The 25544-nt window shown below is 42.3% G+C and overlaps 1 protein-coding gene across 26 annotated transcripts in view; it reads left to right on the top strand.

Annotated features, from left to right (window-relative positions):
* The window catches only part of LOC110505192 (protein diaphanous homolog 2), a 650263-nt gene that overhangs the window by 171089 nt on the left and 453630 nt on the right, over positions 1-25544 (top strand). For all 26 annotated transcript variants that reach the window (XM_090219966.1, XM_090219963.1, XM_021584240.3 and 23 more), the window contains 7 exons: positions 5582-5656; positions 5750-5819; positions 6765-6901; positions 10663-10771; positions 13766-13876; positions 15802-15914; positions 22104-22220. In XM_090219966.1, coding sequence (XP_090076092.1) covers positions 5582-5656; positions 5750-5819; positions 6765-6901; positions 10663-10771; positions 13766-13876; positions 15802-15914; positions 22104-22220 — 732 coding nt within the window. The remainder of the gene's footprint in view (positions 1-5581; positions 5657-5749; positions 5820-6764; positions 6902-10662; positions 10772-13765; positions 13877-15801; positions 15915-22103; positions 22221-25544) is intronic.

Genomic DNA, 25544 nt, shown 5'->3' with positions numbered 1-25544 from the left:
TTTGGGGATGACCAGTGAAATTTACCTGCTGGAGTGCGTACTACGGGTGGGTGCTGCTATGATGACCAGTGTGCTGAGGTAAGACGGGGCTTTACCTAGCAAAGACTTATAGAGGACCTGGAGCCAGTGGGTTTGGCGACGAATATGAAGCGAGGGACAGCTAACAAGAGCATACAGGTTGCAATGTGGGTAGTATATGGGGCTTTGGTGACAAAACGGCCGGCACTGTGATAGACTACATCCAATTTGCTGAGTGTTGGAGGCTATTTTGTAAATGACATCGCCAAAGTGAAGGATCTGTAAGATAGTCTGTCTTACGATGGTAAGTTTGGCAGCATGAGTGAAGGAGACTTAGTTGCGAAATAGGAAGCCGATTCTATATTTTATTTTGGATTGTAGATGCTTAATGTGAGTCTGGAAGGAGAGTTTGCAGTCTAACCAGACACCTAGATATTTGTAGTTGTCCACATATTCTAAGTCAGAACCGTCCAGAGTAGTGATGCTAGACGGGCGGGCGGGTGCGGGCAGCGATCGGTTGAAGAGCATGTATTTAGTTTTATTTGCATTTAAGAGCAGTTGGAGGCAACGGAAGTAGTTTGTTTACGGAGGTTTGTTTACACAGTGTCCAAAGAAGGGCCAGATGTATACAGAACGGTGTTGTCTGCATAGCGGTAGATCAGAGAATCACCAGCAGCAAGAGCAACATCATTGATGTATACAGAGAAAATAGTCTGCCCGAGAATTGAACCCTGTGGCACCCCCATAGTGTGCCAGCTGTCCAGACAACAGGCCCTCCGATTTGACACACTGAACTCTATCAGAGAAGTAGTTGGTGAACCAGGTGAGGCAGTCATTTGAGAAACCAGGGCTTTTGAGTCTGCCGATAAGAATGCCGTGATTGAGTCGAAAGCATTGGCCAGGTCGATGAAGACGGCTGCACAGTATTGTTGTTTATCGGTGGCGGTTATGATTTCGTTTAGGACCTTGAGCGTGGCTGAGGTGCACCCATGAACATCTCGGAAACCAGATTGCATAGCGGAGAAGGTAATGAGGGATTCGAAATGGTCGGTGATCTGTTTGTTAACTTGGAGTTTGAAGACTTTAGAAAGGCAAGGTAGGATAGATATAGGTCTGTAACAGTTTGGGTCTAGAGTGTCTCCCCCTATGAAGAGGGGCATGACCGCGGCAGCTTTCCAATCTTTGGGATCTCAGACGATACGAAAGAGAGGTTGAACATAGCATTTGCTAAAAATTGCGGCGGATCATTTTAGAAAGAGAGGGTCCAGATTGTCTAGCCAGGCTGATTTGTGGGGTCCAGATTTTGCAGCCATTTCATAACATCAGCTACCTGGATTTGGGTGAAGGAGAAATGGGGGAGGCCTGGGCAAGTTGCTGTGGGGGGTGCAGAGCTGTTGATCGGGGTAGGAGTAGCCAGGTGGAAAGCATGGCCAGCCGTAGAAAAATGCTTATTGAAATTCTCGATTATCGTAGATTTATCGGTGGTGACAGTGTTTCCTAGCCTCAGTGCAGTGGGCTGCTGAGAGGAGGTGCTCTTATTCTCCATGGACTTTACAGTGTCCCAGAACTTTTTGGAATTTGTGCTACAGGATGCAAATTTCTGTTTGAAAAAGCTAGCCTTTGCTTTCCTAACTGCCTGTGTATATCACGGGGGCTATTTGATGCTAATGCAGTACGCCACAGGATGTTTTTGTGTTGGTCAAGGGCAGCAAAGTCTGGAATGAACCATGGGCTATATCTGTTCTTAGTTAGTTTTTTGAATGGGGCATGCTTATTTAAGATGGTGAGGAAAGCACTTTTAAAGAATAACCAGGCATCCTCTACTGACGGGATGAGGACAATATCCTTCAAGGATACCCGGGCCAGGTCGATTAGAAAGGCCTGCTCGCTGAAGTGTTTTAGGGAGCGTTTGACAGTGACTAGGGGTGGTCGTTTGACTGCCGATGCAGGCAATGAAGCAGTGATGGCTGAGATCCTGGTTGAAGACAGCCAAGGTGTATTTAGAGGGCAGGTTGGTCAGGATGATATCTATGAGGGTGCCTGTGTTTACGGATTTAGGGTATGAGGTTCTTACTGTGGAATGAAGGGTTTAGTTTTCAGTTTTCACTAGACATAACGAGATCCATGTCGTCTAAAGTTTGCCAAAACGTACCTGGAAGATCGTCAAGACTCCTGGAAGAATGTTCTTTGGACAAATTAGTCATAAGTGGAACTTTTCTAGATCAACAACTACAGGAAGCGTTTGGTTGCCGACATTACAGCATCCAGTTTTTGAGTGTAAAGGGGCCCTACCTTTTCACACAGTCATTGGGTGTTGCATAACTTTTTTTTACAACTTAATGAATTTATCAACATGTTATATTATTTGTTCACTCAGGTTCCCTTTATCTAATAGTAGGTTTTGGCTGAAGATCTAATAACATTCAGTGTCAAAATTCTGCAACATTTTAGAACATCTGAAAGGTATATGTATGTACCTTTCAGATTTATATGTGTGGGCATTTGACATCATTCCCATTGGGCGTGCTATTCTGATTCTTTCAGTAAGCCATTGCGTCGATTGGTGGGAAATGGCTGTAGCCTTCAGAATGCAGAATCATAAGGCTGGAAGTCTCCCTGTGCTCGGTTTCAGGTTATAATGTCAAGAGCAATTTGTTGCTAAGAGCTCAAGGCCTCAAGTGGAATGCAGCAGTGCTGAATGGGTCAGGAGTGGCAGAGTGGGACAGAGGTATGGCTCAGCCCATAATACAATATGAAATATATATTGCTCTCAATGACACAATACTCCCCGATGCCAGTCCCAATTAAATAACACAACAAGACTGAACAATGTTGGGCTACTGGCTGAAATCAATGTTCCTGAAAGGCATCACAACACAGGCCAACTGATCAGTCAGACTGAATGCGTGTCAGATTCCACAGTCAGCAATGAACAATTCCAGTCGAGTCGGTTGCATTGGCTGTTGCACAAAAGCAAAGCATTCTCTCCAGCATCAATTACATTTCCCATGCCAAATCTGTCTGTAGCAATATGATTAACACCACTCAGTAAATCCATTCAACACCACATATGGCATACTTGATAGTGACACACCACGGCAGCTTATTATTTCATTATAGGGAATTGCATTGCCTTGTTCGTGAGCTACATACACGGTGGCAGCAAAGGTCAGATGTATAAATGTTTCCATTTGGGAACTTAAAAGACAGATGAAGTATTAGTTATTATTGCCTCCCAATAACTATTCTTGTTGGCAGGGAAGATTAACACAGAATATGAAGCTGACATAGCAACAAATCTTCTACATTCCGTTTCCTATCTGAACAGACAGGAAATTCCTTATATATCTCTATGCAGTGCGCAAATAAGCATTATCAACACATTGTTTACGTTTGCATCCGTGCTCTGGGTCCAGACTGAAATCATCTCATATAGTTCTGGGATTTGTGGCATCTAACATAAAAACAGCATAATTGTGTCTTTACCAGCATAAATAGTATACATAAAAAATGGCTACTTTTTCATTTTGGCAGGGGAATGTACTGTACATGATTGTGGAAAGTAACACAATTTGTTGACACTTAACTGCAAGATTATATCCATCAATATTTCATGAACAAGTTCCACCCCAAGTTAATGAGATCCTTGAATTCATGCCACAAATTGATTAAAGGAGGAAGCTGAAAGGGAATAGGATCCTATTTGCCTATTGTGCTGTTGCAGCTTTGACAGACGGACAGACCGATGGACAGCCAGACAGACCGATGGACAACATAGAGAGACGACACAGACATACAGACAGGATGAGACTACCCACCCTGGACCCACACTTTAAATCCTAGCTCCACTATTCATCCACTTTAGTCACCTCCAAACGAAAGCTGCTTGATTTCCCTGCAGTGAAGAGATGGTTGTCTCAAAACAATAAAAGCTTGTGACAACATGCTAGGGAAAGGAGGCATCTTCACTTAACCAGCTGTCAGTGTTTTCTGTGAAGTAGCAACGTTTTTGCTTTGTTTACTTCCCAGCTTGTTGAGGAAGTGGATATGTTGAGGCACAGGTTATTTCAACTGTCACTGTCCAGTGTATCAGGTCAGGCTAGATTCAATGTAATCTGCCTGAGCTACGAACGTGATCACCCGATGCATCTCATTTGGTTGTCATGGCAGTTTTTGCGGCCGCTTGTTTTACACTCCTAGACATTGTATACGACCGCCCGGTTACACAGAGCACTGTGTAATAATCAGAATACCTCTCCACAAATATTTGCTTAATTTCCCCTAGCGCTCGCGTAACCGCTCCATCAACCATGTCGCGTCTTTCCCCTCTTTTTTGATGTCTCACGTAAAGTCATTTGCTCCTACCACCTCTGTATTGATGTCGGGCTGTCATAAACAGCACATGTTTGTGCATTACATTGAGCGGGGCTCGATTGTTTCCCCGAGAACACATTTTTTTGCTATCGGGTTTAGCTAACTGTGTTTGCATGCAATAAGCTGCCTGCCGCAAAGCAGATCACTTGAAGGGAAGTGGCAAACATTGAACCGCGAGGCTCTCCTCAGTAAGCAGAGTTATACATTTTGGACATTAAGCTGAGTGGTTTTATAACAAAGAAGATCATTATGCTGTACTGTACAGCGTAATGGTAGTAAGTTGCAAATTGAGTTGGGCTTGGCCCGGTAATGCATTTTGAGGAATGGGTTCGGAGGGCTTCAGTAGTCTTAATAATTCTCCATTAATTTTGCTGCAGATCAAAGAAATACCTCACTTCACCTCGGAGAAACAGCCTCGGGCCAGTAAGCATCGTTCCTAATCGAGGGTCTTCTCTGACTGCCGAGTCAATACAAATGATTTTAATATGCATGTTCTTATTGCGTTGAATCATTGTCAAGAAGGCAAAATAAATCATTGAATTACGTCCCTTTAATGCTACAAATTGCTCAATGCGTTTTGTGTTATTGACAATCGCGCGGCAAGAGAAAGTGATGCTAATGACATAATCTAGGTGTGATCGGGGGGTCAGCCCCTGCCTCACTCACTCTCCTCCACATATCCCATCGCTGACAAACAGTCTCATCTGCACTGGATCATTTGCTGTCTCCAGATACGCTTGTGGTTTATTGCCAATTATCTCCCGCGATCCATTATCGATTACAGTGTTATCTTTCTTGCATTGCTTAATCTTTTGGTGGCACTACAGCATGCTGCTGGGGGCCTAGAATCACACTGCTAGACCACAGGAGCAGGACATATGATGGATGATTGTTCATTTGCCTGTAAATGATTATGTGATACACATTCTAGCATTTAGTGTTATAAAAAAAGGGGACTGTGTTGATTGGCGATTCTATCTCTCATCAATAGATTCTCCACAGAAATAACCAGGAAAAATAGAGACAATTTTTGTGGAGATGATCATTCTCCTCAATGACAATGAAACCAATACCACCAATTACTTTTTATGTATGATTCAACAGCTGTTAGTCTGGCTCCAAACTACAGTATGTACGTTGTCTGACTTAGTTTTCTGACTGTCTGTTTTTTTATTAAAATTATTCCTAGCTGGGTGAACAACTTTGGCCATGAAGGACTGGGCCTCCTCTTGGATGCATTGGATAAGTTGCTGGATAAGAAACAGTAAGCTTCTTACATTTCAACTATTTTTCTTCTCAATATGCTCTACATACTGTCTAAATCTATCATTCCTGTCTTTTCTCAACTCTTTTTCAGGCAAGAAAGTATTGACAAAAGAAACCAGCACAAGCTGATCCAATGTCTCAAGGCCTTCATGAACAATAAGGTTTGTATTTGTTGGGTTGGTCCTAGGCTTTCATTACAAAAGTTTTACTTACTCCAGTTTTTCTTGATTCCTGAGTGTTTTTAGATAGCTATATAGCAGGACTCAATTGGCACCCAAAGTTGGCCCTCAACCACTTGAACAATCAATGTAATCATTTATTCTGCTTTTTACATCGACTCAAAGTAATCCGAGGTGGGAAGAGAAGGACAGTACAGTGCAGAGGTGGTTCTGTATTCACCTTAAAGTGCTCCAAACATAGACTGAATTTCTACAGCTTCAATGCCTCAATTTCAATGGCAATCCTGGAATAAAGTCTTATTCACATTGAAAAGGAGCAAGAGCGGTAGAAAGGAAATCAATAAGAAGTGATATCACTTTATACCCCGTATGTAGTCATCTCAAAATCCTGTATGATGAGACCAGGTTGGCTGTTTTTCCTATCTAGAATGGCTGGACTGTGACAAGTGCTATTACGGGCAAGTAAAGCGTAGCTAATTTCCCATGTTGAGCCCATTGTCACCAAGTATTTAATTATTCTTTTTTGGGAAGCAGCACTGTCTCATCTCTCAAAAGTAGCACATTGTTCAAGGATGGATGAGCTATTGATATTGTTACCCTTTATAAAATCCCCATACGTGGTCAAGTATGCCCATTGCTTGAATCTGAGATAGATTTAAAGATAGTAGAGGACTATAAGTATTTGTCCCCACAGCCCTGTCCTGAATTGGCTTAATTCATCATAATCTCAATTTTCCCTTGGCCTCTATGTCCCTCTTTAAAAGAGAATTAGGGCTAACTATTACTTATATTAGAGGTTCTTTGTAAAGTTAGTAGTTCTTTTTTTTTTTTTTTAACTGTAAGTGAGCGATCTCTATGAATGCAAATGCTCTCATTAATTTATACCCTATGGACACTTTTTCTTTTCTTCCTCTTACATGTCTACAGTATGGACTACAAAGGATTCTGGAAGATGAGCGGAGCTTGCTGCTCCTGGCCAGGGCCATTGACCCCAAACAGACCAGTATGATGACTGAGATCGTCAAGATCCTCTCAGCTATCTGTATCATTGGAGAGGAAAACATGTAAGTTCACTGCAACCATACTACATTAGCAACACTCATCCACCATTATTAAATCCTCAATGTCACTCTCTGTGCCCATGCATTGTCTTCCTCCCCACTTCTCCCTCTAGCAACGTAATACCGTCATGTACATTACGAGATTAAGGAAATATATTTGTAAGCCACAGGAGGCTGCTGAGGGGAGGACGGCTCATAATGATGGCTGGAATGGAGTGAATTAAATGGTATCAAACACATGGATCCATTTATTCCGTTCCAGCCATTACTATGAGCCCATCCTCCCCAATTATGGTGTCACCAACCTCCTGTGTTGTAGACAATCTGTCATTGGCCCCAGCACAATACATTCTGTGCACTCATTGCATTTGCAGCAAGGGCTTTGAGCTGTATCGGTGCACTGCCAGTTAACATGTTCTGATTTAGCAGTTTGGGCTGTGTAATGTATTTAAGTGCTCAGTGTTGTTGGCCATGAACACACAGCTTCGCTGACAGATTATAAATTGAATCCAGCAGAGCTCTTTTTTATTGTGTCTGCCACAGAGCTGGACTAGAATAACAATGGCACTTCAAAGTAGGTCTGCATGCAGCAGAGGAAAATAAACAAACTGACGAATACGAGAACCCAGTTAAAACTGTTTTTCGCACATCAGCTCCTCTGAATGCGTCTGCGGGACCATGGTTTTGGCCCCTGCTATGTTCAATGTAGGAATGTAAAGATGTGTGTGTGTTGAAGACGACTGTCTCAATCCTTCCAATGATCACAGCCATGTTTAAGCATGCACAGCTGATTGACAGAAAATAGAGCTGAGGCCTCACTTTCCGACAACCTCGTCTGCTAGAGAGCTACGCTGTGACGTTGGCTCATTGTCAACACCACAAACTAAGTGACGGAATCAAAGGGCGAACGCGAGGATTTAAGCAGATGTAGCGCTTTTTTCAAGTTACAGTTTGAACAGGCATTAAAACCACTATGTCTGTACATGTCTGCAGCTTTATCACCCCTATCACATAGAAAAAGGCTGCTCCATTTTTCTACAGTACCAGTCAAAAGTTTGGACACACCTACTCATTCAAGGGTTTTTCTTTATTTTTACTATTTCTACGTTGTAGAATAATTGTGAAGACATCAAAACTATGAAATAACACATATGGAATCATGTAGTAACCAACATGTATTTTATTATATTTGAGATTCTTCAAAGTAGCCACCCTTTGCCTTGATGACAGCTTTGCACACTCTTGGTATTATCTCAACCAGCTTCATGAGGTAGTCACCGGGAATGCATTTCAGTTGAGAGGTGTGCCTTGTTAAAAGTTCATTTAATTCCTTCTTAATGCGTTTGAGCCAATCAGTTATGTTGTGACGACGATGTTGTGATGATATACAGAAGATAGCCCTATTTAGTAAAAGACCAAGTCCATATTATGGCAAGAACAGCTCAAATAAGCAATGAGAACCGACAGTCCATCATTACTTTAAGATATGAAGGTCAGTCAATCTGGAACATTTCAAGAACTTTGGAAGTTTCTTCAAGTCCAGTCACAAAAACCATCAAGTGTTATAATGAAACTGGCTCTCATGAGGACCACCACAGGAAAGGAAGACCCAAAGTTACCTCTGCTGCAGAGGATAAGTTCATTAGAGTTAAAAGTCTCAGGAATTGCAGCCCAAATAAATGCTTCACAGAGTTCAAGTAACAGACACATCTCAACATCAACTGTTCAGAGGAGACTGTGTGAATCAGGCCTTCATGGTTGAATTGCTTAAAAGAAACCACTACTAAAGGACACCAATAAGAAGAAGAGACTTGCTTGGGCCAAGAAACAGGAGCAATGTACATTAGACCAGTGGAATTCTGTCCTTTGCCCTGGTGAGTCCACATTTTGAGATTTTTGGTTCCAACCACCGTGTCTTTGTGAGATGCAGAGTAGGTGAACGGATGGTCTCTGCGTGGAGCATGGAGGAGGAGGTGTGATTGTGTGGGTGTGCTTTGCTGGTGACACTGTCTGTGATTTATTTAGAATTCAAGGCACACTTAACCAGCACGGCTATCACAGCATTCTCCAGCGTTACACCATCCCATCTGGTTTGCGCTTAGTGGGACTGTCATTTGTTTTTCAACAGGGGGGCTATTGTGTAAGGGCTATTTGACCAAGAAGGAGAGTAATCGAGTGTTGCATCAAATAACCTGGCCTCCACAATCATCTGACCTCAACCCAATTGAAATGGTTTGGGATGACTTGGACCGCAGAGTGAAGGAAAAGCAGCCAACGAGTGCTCAGCACATGTTGGAACTCTTTCAAGACTGTTGGAAAAGCATTCCAGGTGAAGCTGGTTGAAAGAATGCCAAGAGTGTGCAATGCTGTTATCAAGGAAAAGGGAGGCTACTTTGAAGAATCTAAAATATAACAGATGTTTTGATTTGTTTAACACTTTTTTGTTACTACGTAATTCCATATGTGTTATTTCATAGTTTTGATGTCTTCACTATTATTCTACAAAGTAGAAAATAGTGAAAAGAAAGAAAAAAAACTTGAATGAGTAGGCGTGTCCACACTTTTGACTGGTACTGTATATGTTACATTTATTCCACACATATACTTCACATCATGGTTATAGGTCACACATTTTTTTCCTAGGATTTCCAGTAAAATATCAAATTATGATTAATATTTTATCCCTGGCAGAGTTTCCCCTTCCCAGTGCAACGATTTGGATGGAGGCAAACTCACATAACACACATCAGTCTAATATAACCTATAAATGACTCGTTTTTGTCAACAGACCTCCATCCTCCTCCCATGCCATCAATGGGATGGGTGGTACTCGGTGGGTAGACCGAGTGTAGGTTCTCCCCACATCTTCCCTCTCCTTGCTCCTCTGCAAGACTATTTTTGAGCAATGGGGAAGATCACAGGCATGGCTGGGTCATGAGACATCATTCCTCCCTGGGGACCCACGAACGCTTCAGCGCATCCTGGATGGCAAAGAGGCGAGAAACAGAAGAAGAAAAAGAATGAGCTGAGAAAAAAAAAAAAAAAAAGCTTCCACGCAGCTCTCTCTCTCTCTCTCTCTCGCCTACTCTTTGTTGTGCTTCTCCTGTGTATAGGAGATAAAGGCACAACAGCGAACCTAGCATTTACAACCCCGATGAGAGAGGCCCCCATGTCTGATCTGATGGTATGATAAAGTGACGCCAGCTAAATAACTTTTGTTTGCCGTTTACTGAAGTGGCTATTTAAACTGACTTCACCTACTTGTGTTGCAGCCCCCGTTTGTGTGCAGGCGCACAGCAACATATTTCTTTAGTGTGATGCCTTCGTCTGAAATTGACCTAATCATTATTCAGCAAAGGTGCCGTGAGCGCTTGTAAACGGTCTAATTTGCTTTAACAACAATAGGTGTTTGTATACGTTACTTCTGTACTCTTTTCCCTGTAATAAATTGCTCCTGCTCTTGCATCGTCAACTACATTTTATTATGAATAGATTTTTACTGTGGATGATATCAGCTACACAGGCTATGTATGAGCATCACCAGAGCAATGAACTGTGGCGGCTAAATTGGTTACATACAATGCACAGTGTTGCCAACAAATACAAAAATTTGTCTTGGGTCCCCACAGAATGCCCCTGACAATGACATGGGAAGAGACGAGATGATATATGGGGTTGAGGTGAAAATGATCTTATCTTAAATGTCCTGTCGGTGGGGTGATAAAGGCGCTTGTTGACTTTTTTGTGTATTTGCTTTCTCTCAGCCTGGATAAGATTCTGGCTGCCATGACAATTGCAGCAGAGAGGAATAACAAGGAGAGATTTGCGCCGATAGTGGAGGGACTGGAGAATCACGAAGCCCAACAGCTCCAGGTCAGTACATACAAAGCCTGTTGGATATAGACACACTCATATAACATAAACACACACACACACACACACACACACACACACACACACATGCACACATTGATTCATGCACCCCTTTCTCCACATCTTTCCCTTAGAACCCATCTCATTCAATTCACAACACTCTTTCAACCTGCCACTTACAGAGTATCACTTGTTGTAATGCCTGTATTATTTTAATGCTAGTCTGCTTGGATTCGAGTCATACAACATTATTCTGCATTCATAGATATTAATTCACAAACTAGTTGAGCAACTCTTCCAAGTTTTATCCATGATCTTAACTTGTTGACCTTTGAGGCAAGTTGTGGAAAGAAACACCTTTTTAAAAGTCACATATATGCACATAATACAATAAATCACCCAAGTATGCCATGTCATGTGCAATGGACAGAACTCGGCTCTAGTCAGTCAAAAATGGCCTCTCGGCTTGGAGCCGGTTTTTGACACGGAGTCGACCGTGGGCTATTAAAATGCGTTGAAGGTTCTCTCTCCTGCCCTAATAATCATAATCTGCTTCACTAGAGAAGTTCTGAAAAGGACTCCTAAAAATAACATGAGACCAGAAGAGAGATGTTGACTTTCTGAGATTTTTTTTTTTCTCATCCTCGTAATAAATATTTTTCAGCTTTTTCTCAGTGTTGTCGAGGTGGGTCTCTGAGGACCCAGAGGAAAAGGGCTGCCATACAGTAATGCACCTGTCTTTTCTTCTGTATTTTACTTTTCTTTCTCTGGCACTCTGGAACAAATAACTGCAAACCGTGTATTTAATAATTAGTGAAATAATTTGTAATGTGCAGAGTGGTGGATCTATGGGAAGGAAGGAATGGGGGGTGGGTGGGTGGGGGGAGTAGGGAATCAATGGGGGGGGGGAGTAGGGAATGATTGTTTTCCTCAATCCTAAAACTGTCGCGAATGAAAAGAGCCACCGCTAATTGTGAAGTAAATTAAACTACCTTGCTGATGCAGAAGGTTAAAAGAAATTAGAATACTTTTTAAAAACCTTCAGATGGTGCTGTGGATCCTGACTTTGTTAATGTGATTAAAATGGGTTTTGCTGATGGTTCAGGCTTTTCTCACTCCACTGTAGAGAGAAAGCCAGCCTGCATCCCAACTTTAAACCATCCCAGCAGTCCCACTTTTAATTACACTGACAGAAATCTCCTACTGTAAGCTCAGGTTCACATGATGCCTGAGCTCCCCCCTCGCGTTGTCACCAACCCCGGAAACAAGCACCACAATAACCCTCCCTGAACCAATTTCACACAACAAACATTGTCGGGGTTTGTCTGCTTCATATGATAGGAGGACAAATCTACATGTAGAGGAAGAGAAGTATGGACCTAGCTACTCATCCAGACAAAATAACTCTCAAAATATCTCTCTTGCTTTTGAAAGGCTAAAGATGGAAGTAAAGTGATGAGAGTGGAGATAGTTTCAGCAAGGTTTCTAGTCTAGCGTCCCTGGTGTGTAGACTTCAGGCTTGGATGCCCAGTTCTTGGTCCACGGCTCTGGAGACCCTATTGGATCATTTAGAGGTCTGCTATGTTGCTGCTTGGCTCCATTGGCATGCTCTCAAAGCCACTGTCACATCCCCTTCCACACCACCAGCAGCACAGAACAGCCTTGGAGTTCTCCTTAAAGGGATACTTTGGGGTTTTGGCAATTAGGCTCTTTATCTACTTCCCCGGAGTCAGATTAACTTGTGGATACGATATTTCTCTGTGTCCAGTATGAAGGAAGTTGTAGGTAGTTGTGTGAGCCAATGCTAAATATAGTATACCCATATCCAGTCAATGCACTAATGCTAGTTAGCATTGACTCGCAAAATGACACAGAGACATAAAAATGGTATCTACGAGTTAGTCGGACTCTGGGGACTCTGGGGAAATAGACAAAGAGCCTCATTGCCAAAATTAGTATCCCAAAGTATCCCTTTAAGCACACTGCTTTCCCGGGGCGCGGCAGGCCTGGCGCATATGTCTGAATAAAGAGTCTCCATTAGCACCGACACATTCCCATAAACCATAACACTGTGTGCCCTCACTCCACTGGATTAATAGAAACCTGTTAGATCCCTCTGTCCCCCCGGCTATAGAAGGGGGAAAAACACACCAAAAACAAACCAATGCTGTTCATTCCAGATGGCTCTTATTCCCCATCGCCAGCTGAATTCCCACTAGCCATGTTCTCCGAGGGCATTAATTGGGCTAGAGTATGTGGGTGTCTGTGTGTGTGCGCGTGCATGCGTGTGTGTACATGTGCGCATGTGTGTGTCTGTATGAGTCTCTCCAGGAAAACACTTACAGGAGGAATCGGTGTGAAAAACAGCCCAGGGACAGCATTCACAATGGACCGTTAATAAAAAAAAATGCGGGCCAACACAAACGTGCCGATAGAGGTTTTCTAAAGACTACTTTTCACATGTCGTTCACGGAGATCCTTCCTTCAGCTCCTGATAAATTCGCCTGTTGGACGAGCACTCTGTCTTCTCCCAGCGCTGCTCCCCAGAGCCGCCTTATAGTCCGTTAAGGCCCATCAGCGTTTTCCCTTTGCCCTCTTTCTCCCATCGCTCCATCCCTCGTCTCTTCCCTAATCCAATAAATCAATTACAAATGCATATCTGGTCAGCGGACTCCCCGGATTTCTTCTCTTTTCGACTTCCTCTTACCCTCTACTTCCTTTTTGCACCATACTCAGACTATGGCCTATCTCTCCTCTTCCCTCTCATCGCTTTGCTCTCCTCTTTCCTTTAATCTCTGGGAAAATGTGTAAACATATGTTTTTTCACACATAGCTCTTGTAACTCAACAGTGCCTGCTACATCATAAAATAGATTGATACCGTACACAGAGGTCAAGCATGATAAATCACCATATCATTTAACGTTCAGTGGAAGGAATGCCATAAATGTGTTCTCTCTAACGGTCTCTCCGGCATTTGTGTGCTGAACAACAGGTGGCCTGCATGCAGCTGATCAACGCCCTGGTCACCTCTCCGGACGATCTGGACTTCAGGATACATCTGCGCAATGAGTTCCTCCGCTGTGGCCTCAAAAAGATCCTACCGGTGAGCCACCCTAAAAATTGGTTAGATTTCCTTGTCGTCACAATTTGCAAAAAATAGTGAGCTAGGCATAGTGAAGAAACTGTATGAATGTAGGTGCATTATCATATATACACTGTTTCGATTTGGTTTTAGTCAACTTAAAGTATATTGAATTTGTTCCCCCCTTCCCCCCGCCCCCCCCAAAAAATACATTTTTTACTCTAACCTCCTGTGGTCTGGATTGGACTCCCTTGCATGTCTTATGTTTGACACCCCACATTTTTCTGGGCCATTACAGGAATTAGCAAATGCACATCCCTTTATGCATTTGTATACTGCATGTATATTGCTCCCATTATTATATTGAAGCGTTCTAGCTCACCTCACCACGTGGTACCACCTCACTGATCACAGCTCGCTCTGGGCATCATCAATCAGCAGTCAGATCCTTGCACTCGGTTAAGACAAATAAGCATCCACTCATCACTCATGACCTAATTTGCAGAGGGGAATTTGCCACTTGTTAATAAGTCATCCTGACTGCTCCGCTTGATTATTGCTGTCATTAGTTCAATTATCTTCCTCTCTGCCCCCCGATATGATGGAGTTTCCTTTACAATAATTCATTAATGCCGCATTTGAAGCTTTAATGCAAGCATTTAAACTGACGCAGGGCCCACTAATTGTTGTGTTGTGGAGCCAATAAATAGTCAAGTGACCAAGAGGAAAATAAAAATGAACCAGACCCATGATGAAGTACTGGGGTATTGCTATTGGCCCACAGTCCTCGAGTCCCCTTATTTCTGTGGCATTGCGTGCTGCTTCCCTCTCTGAACTGTCGTTTCCGAAGACAGGTGGCATGGCCGAAGAGCAGCGAGGTGATTGATAGATGCAGAAATTGGGTTACATTTGGCATGGTGTCATCGGTAAACTCCAACTCTGATGATTCATAGGAAAGTTGTAAAGTGCACCGTTAAAGCCCCTTGTGGAATGGGCAGGTGTAGAGAGCTGGGTGATTCGGGGATACCAGGCTGGCAGGGAAGGGGGGTGATGAGTATTTTATTTCATACATTTTTATTTTATTTAACCTTTATTTAACTAGGAAAGTCAGTTAAAAACAAATTATTATTTACAATGACGGCCTACCCTGGCCAACCCCTAACCCGGACGACGCTGTGCCAATTGTTCGCCGTTAACTTTTCAGAGGCGATCGACGCTCTCAATTGTGCGCCATCAACAATGGTCTCCGTTAATGGGACTAGTTAGGGATATGACAAATGTTTAAACTGCAATACTTCCGAAAACACTTGCATCTTTAATAGCAAGCTAGTGAGGGACAGAAAGATAAGTGAGGGGCACAGTATAGGCAGAACCGTGCACTCGGCATATCTATCGGGAAATACAAATCTTGCAATGGCATGCTGTGACATATCATCAACGATATGAATACGCTAGGATAATGAGATGAGCGAGATGCAACACTTCACTCTTACACAGCCACACACAGTTTCTGCGCATGTGCACGGGTTCTCTTCATGCTGTCACAGCATGGTAGTAAGGGCACCAAAACAGCGGAGAAGTTGAGCCTTGTGCTGTTGCGGAAATATACCCTCTATGCTGTTTACTTTCTGCTACGTAAAAAACGTTAAGGATCCCCATTTTGTTTAAATAATTTGAATGTTTAAACGTTCACATCCCTAGAACCATTATAGGGTAGTACAATTTAGTTGAGTTGTGTAGGTTTATGTAGTACTGATAACACTGTATATAAATGAATTAATCTGCACGGTACAGTATATGCGTCCAATGCTCTGTTGTCTATCTCATTAAATCACATTACAATACAACACAGGCCAATATTTTCCGTTCCGTTGGACCAATCGATAATGAGGTATTGAGTCCTTTTCTGTCTAATACCACAGTCTATTCATGTCTCTGAATTACAGGAGATGAAAGAGACCGAGGAGCTGGACATCCAACTGAAGGTGTTCAACGAGAACAAGGAGGAGGACTCCATTGAGCTCTCCCATCGCCTTGATGACATCCGTGCTGAGATGGAATATCCTTTTGTCCGTCTGTGCCACTGCACCGGAAAAGGGCTGCTGGGAATGAGTGTATTGTGTCGGGCCTTACCAGGCTTACAGGTCTAAAGCAGGCATGGTCGGATTCATTAGAGAAGAATTTGAGGATGTATAGTGCAATCTCCCTCACCTATCTCTTACCTGTTTAACCAGGTAAACAATCTCTTCTCACCCTTTCTTGCCTCGGTTCTTCTCCCCCTCTCATCGCCATTCCTCATCTCTTGGATCTTACCTACAGTGCCTTGCGAAAGTATTCGGCCCCCTTGAACTTTGCGACCTTTTGCCACATTTCAGGCTTCAAACATAAAGATATAAAACTGTATTTTTTTGTAAAGAATCAACAACAAGTGGGACACAATCATGAAGTGGAACGACATTTATTGGATATTTCAAACTTTTTTATCAAATCAAAAACTGAAAAATTGGGCGTGCAAAATGATTCAGCCCCCTTAAGTTAATACTTTGTAGCGCCACCTTTTGCTGCGATTACAGCTGTAAGTCGCTTGGGGTATGTCTCTATCAGTTTTGCACAGCGAGAGACTGAAATTTTTTCCCATTCCTCCTTGCAAAACAGCTCGAGATCAGTGAGGTTGGATGGAGAGCATTTGTGAACAGCAGTTTTCAGTTCTTTCCACAGATTCTCGATTGGATTCAGGTCTGGACTTTGACTTGGCCATTCTAACACCTGGATATGTTTATTTTTTAACCATTCCATTGTAGATTTTGCTTTATGTTTTGGATCATTGTCTTGTTGGAAGACAAATCTCCGTCCCAGTCTCAGGTCTTTTGCAGACTCCATCAGGTTTTCTTCCAGAATGGCCCTGTATTTGGCTCCATCCATCTTCCCATCAATTTTAACCTCTCTGATCTCCCAAACCCGGATCCGGTATCGTGACTACAGCCTCAAGCTCATTACCATAACGCAACGTTAACTATTCATGAAAATCGCAAATGAAATGAAATAAATATGCCATCTCGCAAGCTTAGCCTTTTGTAAACAACACTGTCATCTCAGATTTTCAAAATATGCTTCTCAACCATAGGAAAACAATAATTTGTGTAAAAGTAGCTAGCTAGTGTAGCATTTAGCGTTAGCATTAGCGTTAGCATCCAGCACGCAACATTTCAACAAAAACATAAAAGCCTTCAAATAAAATAATTTACCTTTGAAGAACTTCTGATGTTTTCAATGAGGATACTCTCAGTTAGATAGCAGATGCTCAGTTTTTCCAAAAATATTCTTTGTGTTTTAGAAATAGCTCCGTTTTATACATCACATTTGGCTACCAAAAAAAACCGAAAATTCAGTCCTCAAAACGCGAACTTTTTTCCAAATTAACTCCATAATATCGACTGAAAACATGGCAAACGTTGTTTAGAATCAATCATCAAGGTGTTTTTCACATATCTCTTCATTGATATATCGTTCTTGGACACATGGTCTCTCCCCTATATCAAATGGAAAAGTACAAGCAGCTGGCAATTGCGCACCGAATTCCACGCAGGACACCAGGCGGACACTTGGAAAATGTAGTCTCTTATGGTCAATCTTCCAATGATATGCCTACAAATACGTCACAATGCTGCTAAGACCTTGAGGGAACGACAGAAAGTGTAGGCTCATTCCTTGTGCAATCACAGCCATATAAGGAGACAATGGAAAACAGAGCTTCAGAAATTCTGCTAATTTCCTGGTTGATGCATCATCTTGGTTTCGCCTGTAGAATGAGTTCTGGGGCACTTACAGACAAAATCTTTGCAGATTCTGAAACTTCAGAGTGTTTTCTTTCCAAAACTGTCAAGAATATGCATAGTCGTGAAAAAATATCGCGCTTAAAACGGGAACGTTTTTTATCCAAAAATGAAATAGCGCCCCTAGAGATCTAACAGGTTAACCATCTTCCCTGTCCCTGCTGAAGAAAAGTAGGCCCAAACCATGATGCTGCCACCACCATGTTTGACAGTGGGGATGGTGTGTTCAGCTGTGTTGATTTACGCCAAACATAACATTTTGCATTGTTGCCAAAAAGTTCAATTTTGGTTTCATCTGACCAGAGCACCTTCTTCCACATGTTTGGTGTGTCTCCCAGGTGGCTTGTGGCAAACTTTAAACAACACTTTTTATGGATATCTTTAAGAAATGGCTTTCTTCCTGCCACTCTTCCATAAAGGCCAGATTTGTGCAATATACGACTGATTGTTGTCCTATGGACAGAGTCTCCCACCTCAGCTGTAGATCTCTGCAGTTCATCCAGAGTGATCATGGGCCTCTTGGCTGCATCTCTGATCAGTCTTCTCCTTGTATGAGCTGAAAGTTTAGAGGGACGGCCAGGTCTTGGTAGATTTGCAGTGGTCTGATACTCCTTCCATTTCAATATTATCGCTTGCACCGTGCTCCTTGGGATGTTTAAAGCTTGGGAAATCTTTTTGTATCCAAATCCGGCTTTAAACTTCTTCACAACAGTATCTCGGACCTGCCTGGTGTGTTCCTTGTTCTTCATGATGCTCTCTGCGCTTTTAACGGACCTCTGAGACTATCACAGTGCAGGTGCATTTATACGGAGACTTGATTACACACAGGTGGATTGTATTATCCTCATTAGTCATTTAGGTCAACATTGGATCATTCAGAGATCCTCACTGAACTTCTGGAGAGAGTTTGCTGCACTGAAAGTAAAGGGGCTGAATAATTTTGCACGCCCAATTTTTCAGTTTTTGATTTGTTAAAAAAGTTTGAAATATCCAATAAATGTCGTTCCACTTCATGATTGTGTCCCACTTGTTGTTGATTCTTCACAAAAAAATACAGTTTTATATCTTTATGTTTGAAGCCTGAAATGTGGCAAAAGGTCGCAAAGTTCAAGGGGGCCGAATACTTTCGCAAGGCACTGTAGATGATGCAAGACACAGAAGGCAGCTGTCAATCACTACCACTTGTTTTGTCTTCAGAACAAACTGTTTATTTTATGGCTATCACTTTTAAGTCTTGTTATGGTACAGTGGATACATGTTTTAGTGCCGTTGCTTTGGCTGGTACACGAGGTCACTCTTCAGTCACCTCTTTGTTTTGTCTGGTTAATCACACCTGTGTCCATTTGAGCAATTACCTTACCTTTCTTCTTTTCCGTTTAGTTAGATATGACAAGTTGGTTTCTCCAAGTCGTCCCGCTAGGTCCGCTCAACTGGAAACTTTATGAGTGGTTAAAAGTGAGCCCTAATTGGGTCCTGAGTTTGAGACTTGTTTTAAAGCATATTTGGCCAGGTGCCTAATAATTCAAGGAGCGTCTCTAAGGGCATTTGGATGTGTGAAACACTGACATGATAGGTAGACAGTGCAGGGCTAGATACTGTTATACAGATGTTCTCTCTGCCAACCTTTGTCTCCCCAAATCCCACAGTGCTCGAATATCCGCCACTGAGTGCTGTGCTGAGTGACAGTTACTGTTGACGCTCCGAGAAGGAGAGAAAGAGAGAGAGCGAGGGAAGGGGGAAAAAACGGACACTGCACCTGGATTAATGATGTGCTTGAGCAGGTTCACAAATTATTGGGCCCAATGTTTGTTTCCAAGGACAATGTGGTATTGATCTGTGAATAGTCTTCATGATGTGCATGCTAGCTCTACTCTCTGACACACACAAACATGCACACACACAAACACACATTCCCGGCTGCCTCCTCTGTAGCTTGTTTCCCTGCCTGCCTCATGAATATTAACACAGAGAGACGCGTGTCCTCTGTGTCCGGCCCAGGTCCGGGTGCTGAGGGGTGACTTGGGGCCACTAATGAATATTAATGATGCTGTGGAATAGTGATTGATTGACCCTACCACTGACTGGTCCACATCGCACCTCCACTGCTGCTCATTTTTATTCATGATCCCTAGCTCCACAACATGAGTAGAAGTCAAATGTAGCAAGAGAAAGAGAGCGAGGGAGAAAAAGAGAAGTGTGTGCTTTTGGATTTGCATTGTTCTGTAGGTAGAGCTTTGTTCATGTCTGCTGCTTACTGATAGATGTAGCTGCTTGGACACTTTCCAAGTCCGGGCTTCTTCCATACTTACAGTTACCCCCCCCCCCCCCCCCCCCCCCCCCCCTCAAATACCAGTGTGGTGAGCCTATAATTGCATCTCACCGACTTGGTAATTCTCATCGACTTCATCCAGGCTAATACAGGAGTGGGAAACGATACTTCAGAGAAGCCTGTATTCCCATCTCCTGCGCTAGCCGAATTTGATATGGGAGAACCGTTTTAATTACAATTGTGGCGGAAGTGAATAGGAAAATGTCAAACAGTGTTAAAAAAAGGATAGATTTGCACTGATTGCGGTGGCCGGATCATGTGATGTATGAAATAGTGAGTACAGTTGGAGAGAATGATGCGGTGTTCTGTCATTTTGCATGTCATGTCTTTGTACTGATTGTCAGGTGATGCTCATTCATGCTAAAGTTAACTTTTCAGAGGCAATCAACGCTCGATTATCATTGAAATATTTTGAGACAATGAGTTTAACAGTTTTTCCATTGGAATGATGTAATTTGCTTTACACAACTTTGACGGGGCCACCCAACTTTGACATGGCCTATTCTAAAAACCCCGAAACGAAGCAAGTCCAACCTTGTCCTCTCTCCTCTCCCATAATCTGAGGAAGGCAGGCCCTTGGTCCCTCCTTTTAAGCCCTCTGGGCAAAAAAATTACTCAAATCAGATAGGTTTATTTACTGCTTGCTGACCACAGACAAATGTGAATGAACGCAGAGCCACTGACTGTGAAAGGGTTTCAAACCATACAGTGTATCACGCCACAGTCAGCACGCAAATATTTTAGCAGACATTGTTAAAACGCACATTACATATTATGATGGCTATTGATTTTTTCATCCTTCTCAGTTTAACAATGCACTTTCCAACCTTACTCTATTTCCTTGTTTTCAGCATGTGTGCACATATTATCTAATTGGGCTATTTGTTTAGTTTTTTTTTTTTACATGCCTTTCAAACGATGAATATCCACGGGAGGATCCTTTCTCAACCAAACAGTTATGCATAACCCCCTCAGGCTATTTATTTCTCACTTTTTCTTTACAGTTTTGGGACTGTTTTGTTGTTGTTGTAGTTCAAACAAGATCAAATTAAATCTGGCTATAGATTAAAATCCCATGTAAATATTTCTCATAAACACAGATATACAATAGATGGTCATTTGATCATGATATTATTCTGAAATCACACTTGGATATTATTTGTAAAGTCACTTTTGCCTTGATTTGAACGTTGCTTCCTATGGTTTCAATTCCATACAAATCAACTGTGAGATGTGCCAAGTGCTCCATTTCGCAGCCTCTGACAGTTCCTGTTCTTTTTGGAAAACAAATAGCCAGCAATTCAACTCAGAGAAACGGACATAATATATATACATTTTTTTAAAGACACCACTTTTCTGACAAAAAAAACCCCAACAGACAATGATTTCTTATCTGATTCAACAACTATTTTAGACATCAAAAGCCATCGCTCACGCTCCTTGGGGAGCCGAGTTGTCCGACACATAATCAATACCTTTTGCAAGTTTAAGAACACATCTTTTCTCTTCGACGGACATGACAAGGCACAATCGTGAAGACTTGAATTTCAGCAATATTTTCCACAGTGACTGATCCCCTTTTCATGATTGTCCCTTAAAATATTCAAACCCAATGGAGTTTTCATGTGATTAATTTCCTCCTCCTTGAAAGGTGTCAAGTGACAGGTAGACCACAGGGACCATTCTTTATTGCCAATTCCCCTCCTCATGTTAGCTGTTTACTCTTCTGCAGCTCCCCGATGGGAAAACGGATGTGAGGATTTGTCGCAGTGTTTGCTTGTACACAATGACGCATGTCTGAGTACTTGATTGAGGGGAAAAAGCAAACAAACACCGTGAATTGAGGATCTATCGAAATGATTCTGATGTATTTTAGAATGCACTGTCACTATATTATTAGATTGCTATGAGGAGAGGTAGTGAAAGCTAATAATGGAATTGGTTAGAAAGGGCACATAGATTGTACTGCTGTATATTTTTCCTTTATTAAATCTCTAGTTTTTTTCTGCATGATGCCTAGTACATTTTCACTCATACTGTACAAGCAAAAAGGCCATGCTGTTATATACCTTAATCACCTGCTCACTGATATGGGTGAGGTGTACCATCTCCTGTCCAACATGGTGAAAGACACTGGATCGGAGACCTACTTCCTGTCCATCCTACAGCACCTCCTTCTCATCAGGAATGACTACTACATCAGGTGACTTCTGCCCCCAAACACCCACGTCTCTTTTCACTGTTTTCACAGGAAGACTGCATTTCCACAAGGCTGGTCTTGAGAAAGGCATGAGGCAAACATTTTGACATTAAACCATTTCTACTCTATACTGTATGTAGCTCTATAGGGGATATACTTTACTCTGTAGAGCTGATGCGCTAATTCTGCATTATCAACACAGAGATGTCCTCTCCTTGACACCATATTCGAGTTGGGCCAGATAACACGACACGTCACTGACTCCTGTAGATTACAGTGTGCTACGAGCCTTTCAGATGTAAAGCTACTTCCTGCAATCTACCATTTCCCATACATGCTTTTATATCCTTAGCACTTTATTATTATACCTTTATTTCAACAAGGAACACAGACTGAGACCAAGGTCTCTTTTACAGCTGGGCCCTTGGTATACATGTTTACACATACAGTTTAGGTACAATGATTAAGAAACTACACAAGACAAACAAAACGATCACAGATAACACAAAAAAATTCAGCAACATATTACATTTACACATAGGTTACTCTACTAACAGCACAACAACTTGCATTACCTGAAACAGTAACAAGCAATACAAAAATAAAAATGCTCCAATAAATATTTAAAATGGGCAAGGGGGACAAGAGTCTCAAGTTTAAGTTTAGTCTGCAGGCTATTCCATAGGCAAGGAGCGTAACAGGAAAAGGCAGCCATACCCAACTCTGTGGAAATCGCATGGGCCTCAAGTGTAATCCATGCTTGAGACCTGGTTTTCGGAATTCTAATATTGATGAGTGATGATAAATAAGAAGGTAGCTTATTCAGAAGTGCTTAGTGGTGAAAGTGTAGCACTGAGAGGTCAGAAGGCATGTAAGCATTAAACATTACCTTGGCAGATGACCTAGCGGTTAGAACGTTAGGCCAGTAACCCAAAGGTTGCCAGTTAAAATCCCCCAAAATCTGTTGTTCTGCCCTTGAGCAACGCAGTTATTAAGCCCCCCCCCACAACAACAGCTCCCCGGGCGCCCAAATTGGCAGCCCCCGCACCTCTCCGATCCAGAGGGGTTGGGTTAAAAGCGGAAGTCAAGTTTCGATTGGACCTTATGTGCAATTGATGATAAAAAGAAATGTAATCCTTTAATTAAAGATTCACATGTCCTCTCAAGGCATCTGTCTCGATCTGTCTCGCTCTGTTTCTCTCTCTTTCCTTCTGTCTCTCTCTGCCTCTGTCTGACTCTAACCACTGTGTGCAAAGTGCCAGGGTCATATCAGAACAGATCTAATATTCTGTAGTTTTGAACGATTAGGTAATTATTCAAATGGCAGCCTGCCTCGGCAGTGTAAATGTGTCAATCACAGGAAAAAGGATGGAGACTGCGGCGGCTTCTGTGATGACAATGACAGTGATCAATTTGCTGCTGTGTCAGACTTTTCACAGAATGAACATATTTTACAGAAAAGAGAGAAGGAAAGAGGATAGACGAGAGAGAGAAGAAGAATTTACCATAGACAAGATGCTGCTCACTCGGCTGGTATGAATAATGCATTCCTCATCTTGTTGGAGAAGGTGAGAAATAGAAAACACATTAAGCAGCGAGTACAGCAAGTCCACCTCAGCACTCCTGTCTGCGTCTTCTCCCCACTACTGACGCCACAGCTCTCCAAAAGGATCACTACAAATGGTCATAAAAAATGAATGTGCTTATTAAAGATAAGCTTTTAAAAATACTTTCCTCTCTGCTCTCTCTCCTCCCCTACTTCACGAGGAAGACATATAATTCCACATACATCATCGGGCTTTGCGAGGTGCGGTCGGTTGGTCTGACTCAAGGTTCTATATCCAGCTTGGCCTCAATTCATCATCAATATATCCTTTTTCGGCTACTTTGAACCTGCATATCTTTTTATGTTCCAAATTAAATTGGCTGGTTGGGAAAGGGTATGTCTTTAATTTTAGATTAAAGGGATCCCGTAAAATCATTTCAGGTTTTGATGAGTTGGCCACCGTCGTCACTCGCACTCGCTGTCAGGCCAAGTCAGGTGATGGAGCGAAACTTGTCCATAGGTGTATAGGAGGGCTTCCTGATCAAAGGGGCATGCAACAGAGACATGCCTATGCCAATATTCCAGCAGAACGGGGGCTTTGATTTCAAAGGTGTTACAGTGCCTTCAGAACCCCCTTTTTGCTGTGTTATAGCCTGAATTTAAATTGAGATTTCTGTCACTGGCCTACTGTAACAAGTGCGCTGAGAGTCAGGAAGCAAGTTCAGGGAGTGAGTGTTTTAATAAATAAACGTAACATAATACAAAACAAGAAAACACAAACAACGCACAGACATGAAACAGAAACAATAATGCCCGGGGAAGGAGCCAAAGGGAGTGACAAACATAGGGAAGGTAATCAGGGAAGTGATGGAATCCAGGTGAGTCTGATGACGCGCAGGTGCGCGTAACGATGGTGACAGGTGTGCGCCATAACGAGCAGCCTGGTGACCTAGAGGCCGGAGAGGGAGCACACATGACACCTACACACAATATCCCATAATGTCAACGTGGAATTATGTTTTTCAATCTTTTTTACAAATTAATTAAAAATGAAAGTTTAAATGTCTTGAGTCAATAAGTATTCAACCCCTTTGTTATGGCAAGCCTAAATAAGTTCAGGAGGAAAAATTTGCTAATAAACATGGACTCTGTGCTATAATATTGTTTAACATGAGTGGTTACCTCATCTCTTTACCCCACACATACAATTATCTATAAGATCCCTCAGTCAAGCAGTAAATTACAAATTCAGATTCAACCACAAAGACCAGGGAGGATTTCCAATACCTCACAAAGAAGACAACTATTGGTAGATAGGTAAACATTTTAAATGCATACATTGAATATCTCTTTGAGCATGGTGAAGTTATTAATTACACTTTGGATGGTGTATCAATACACCCAGTCACTACAAAGATACAATTGTCCTTCCTAATTCAGTTGCCAGAGAGGAAGGAAACCGCTCAGGGATTTCACCATGAGGCCAATGGTGACTCAATGATTTAAACCAGTTACCGAGTTTAGCTGGCTGTGATGGGAGAAAACTGAGGATGGGTCAACAACATTGTAGTTACTCCACAATACTAACCTAAATAAAAACATTCAAAAACATGCATCCTGTTTGCAACAAGGCACTAAAGTTATACTGCAAAAAATGTGGCAAAGAAATTAAGACTTTGTATTCAGGACGAAAAGTTATGTTTGGAGCAAATCCAAAACAACACATTACTGAGTACCACTCTCCATATTTTCAAGCATAGTGGGGGCTGCATGTTGTTATG

The sequence above is a fragment of the Oncorhynchus mykiss genome, chromosome 25 (assembly GCF_057628025.1).
Source record: "Oncorhynchus mykiss isolate SJ-2025 chromosome 25, ASM5762802v1, whole genome shotgun sequence".
Classification (NCBI taxonomy): Eukaryota; Metazoa; Chordata; class Actinopteri; order Salmoniformes; family Salmonidae; genus Oncorhynchus; species Oncorhynchus mykiss.
Note: the sequence above shows the minus strand (reverse complement) of the source record. Positions and strands in the feature narration are given on the sequence as shown.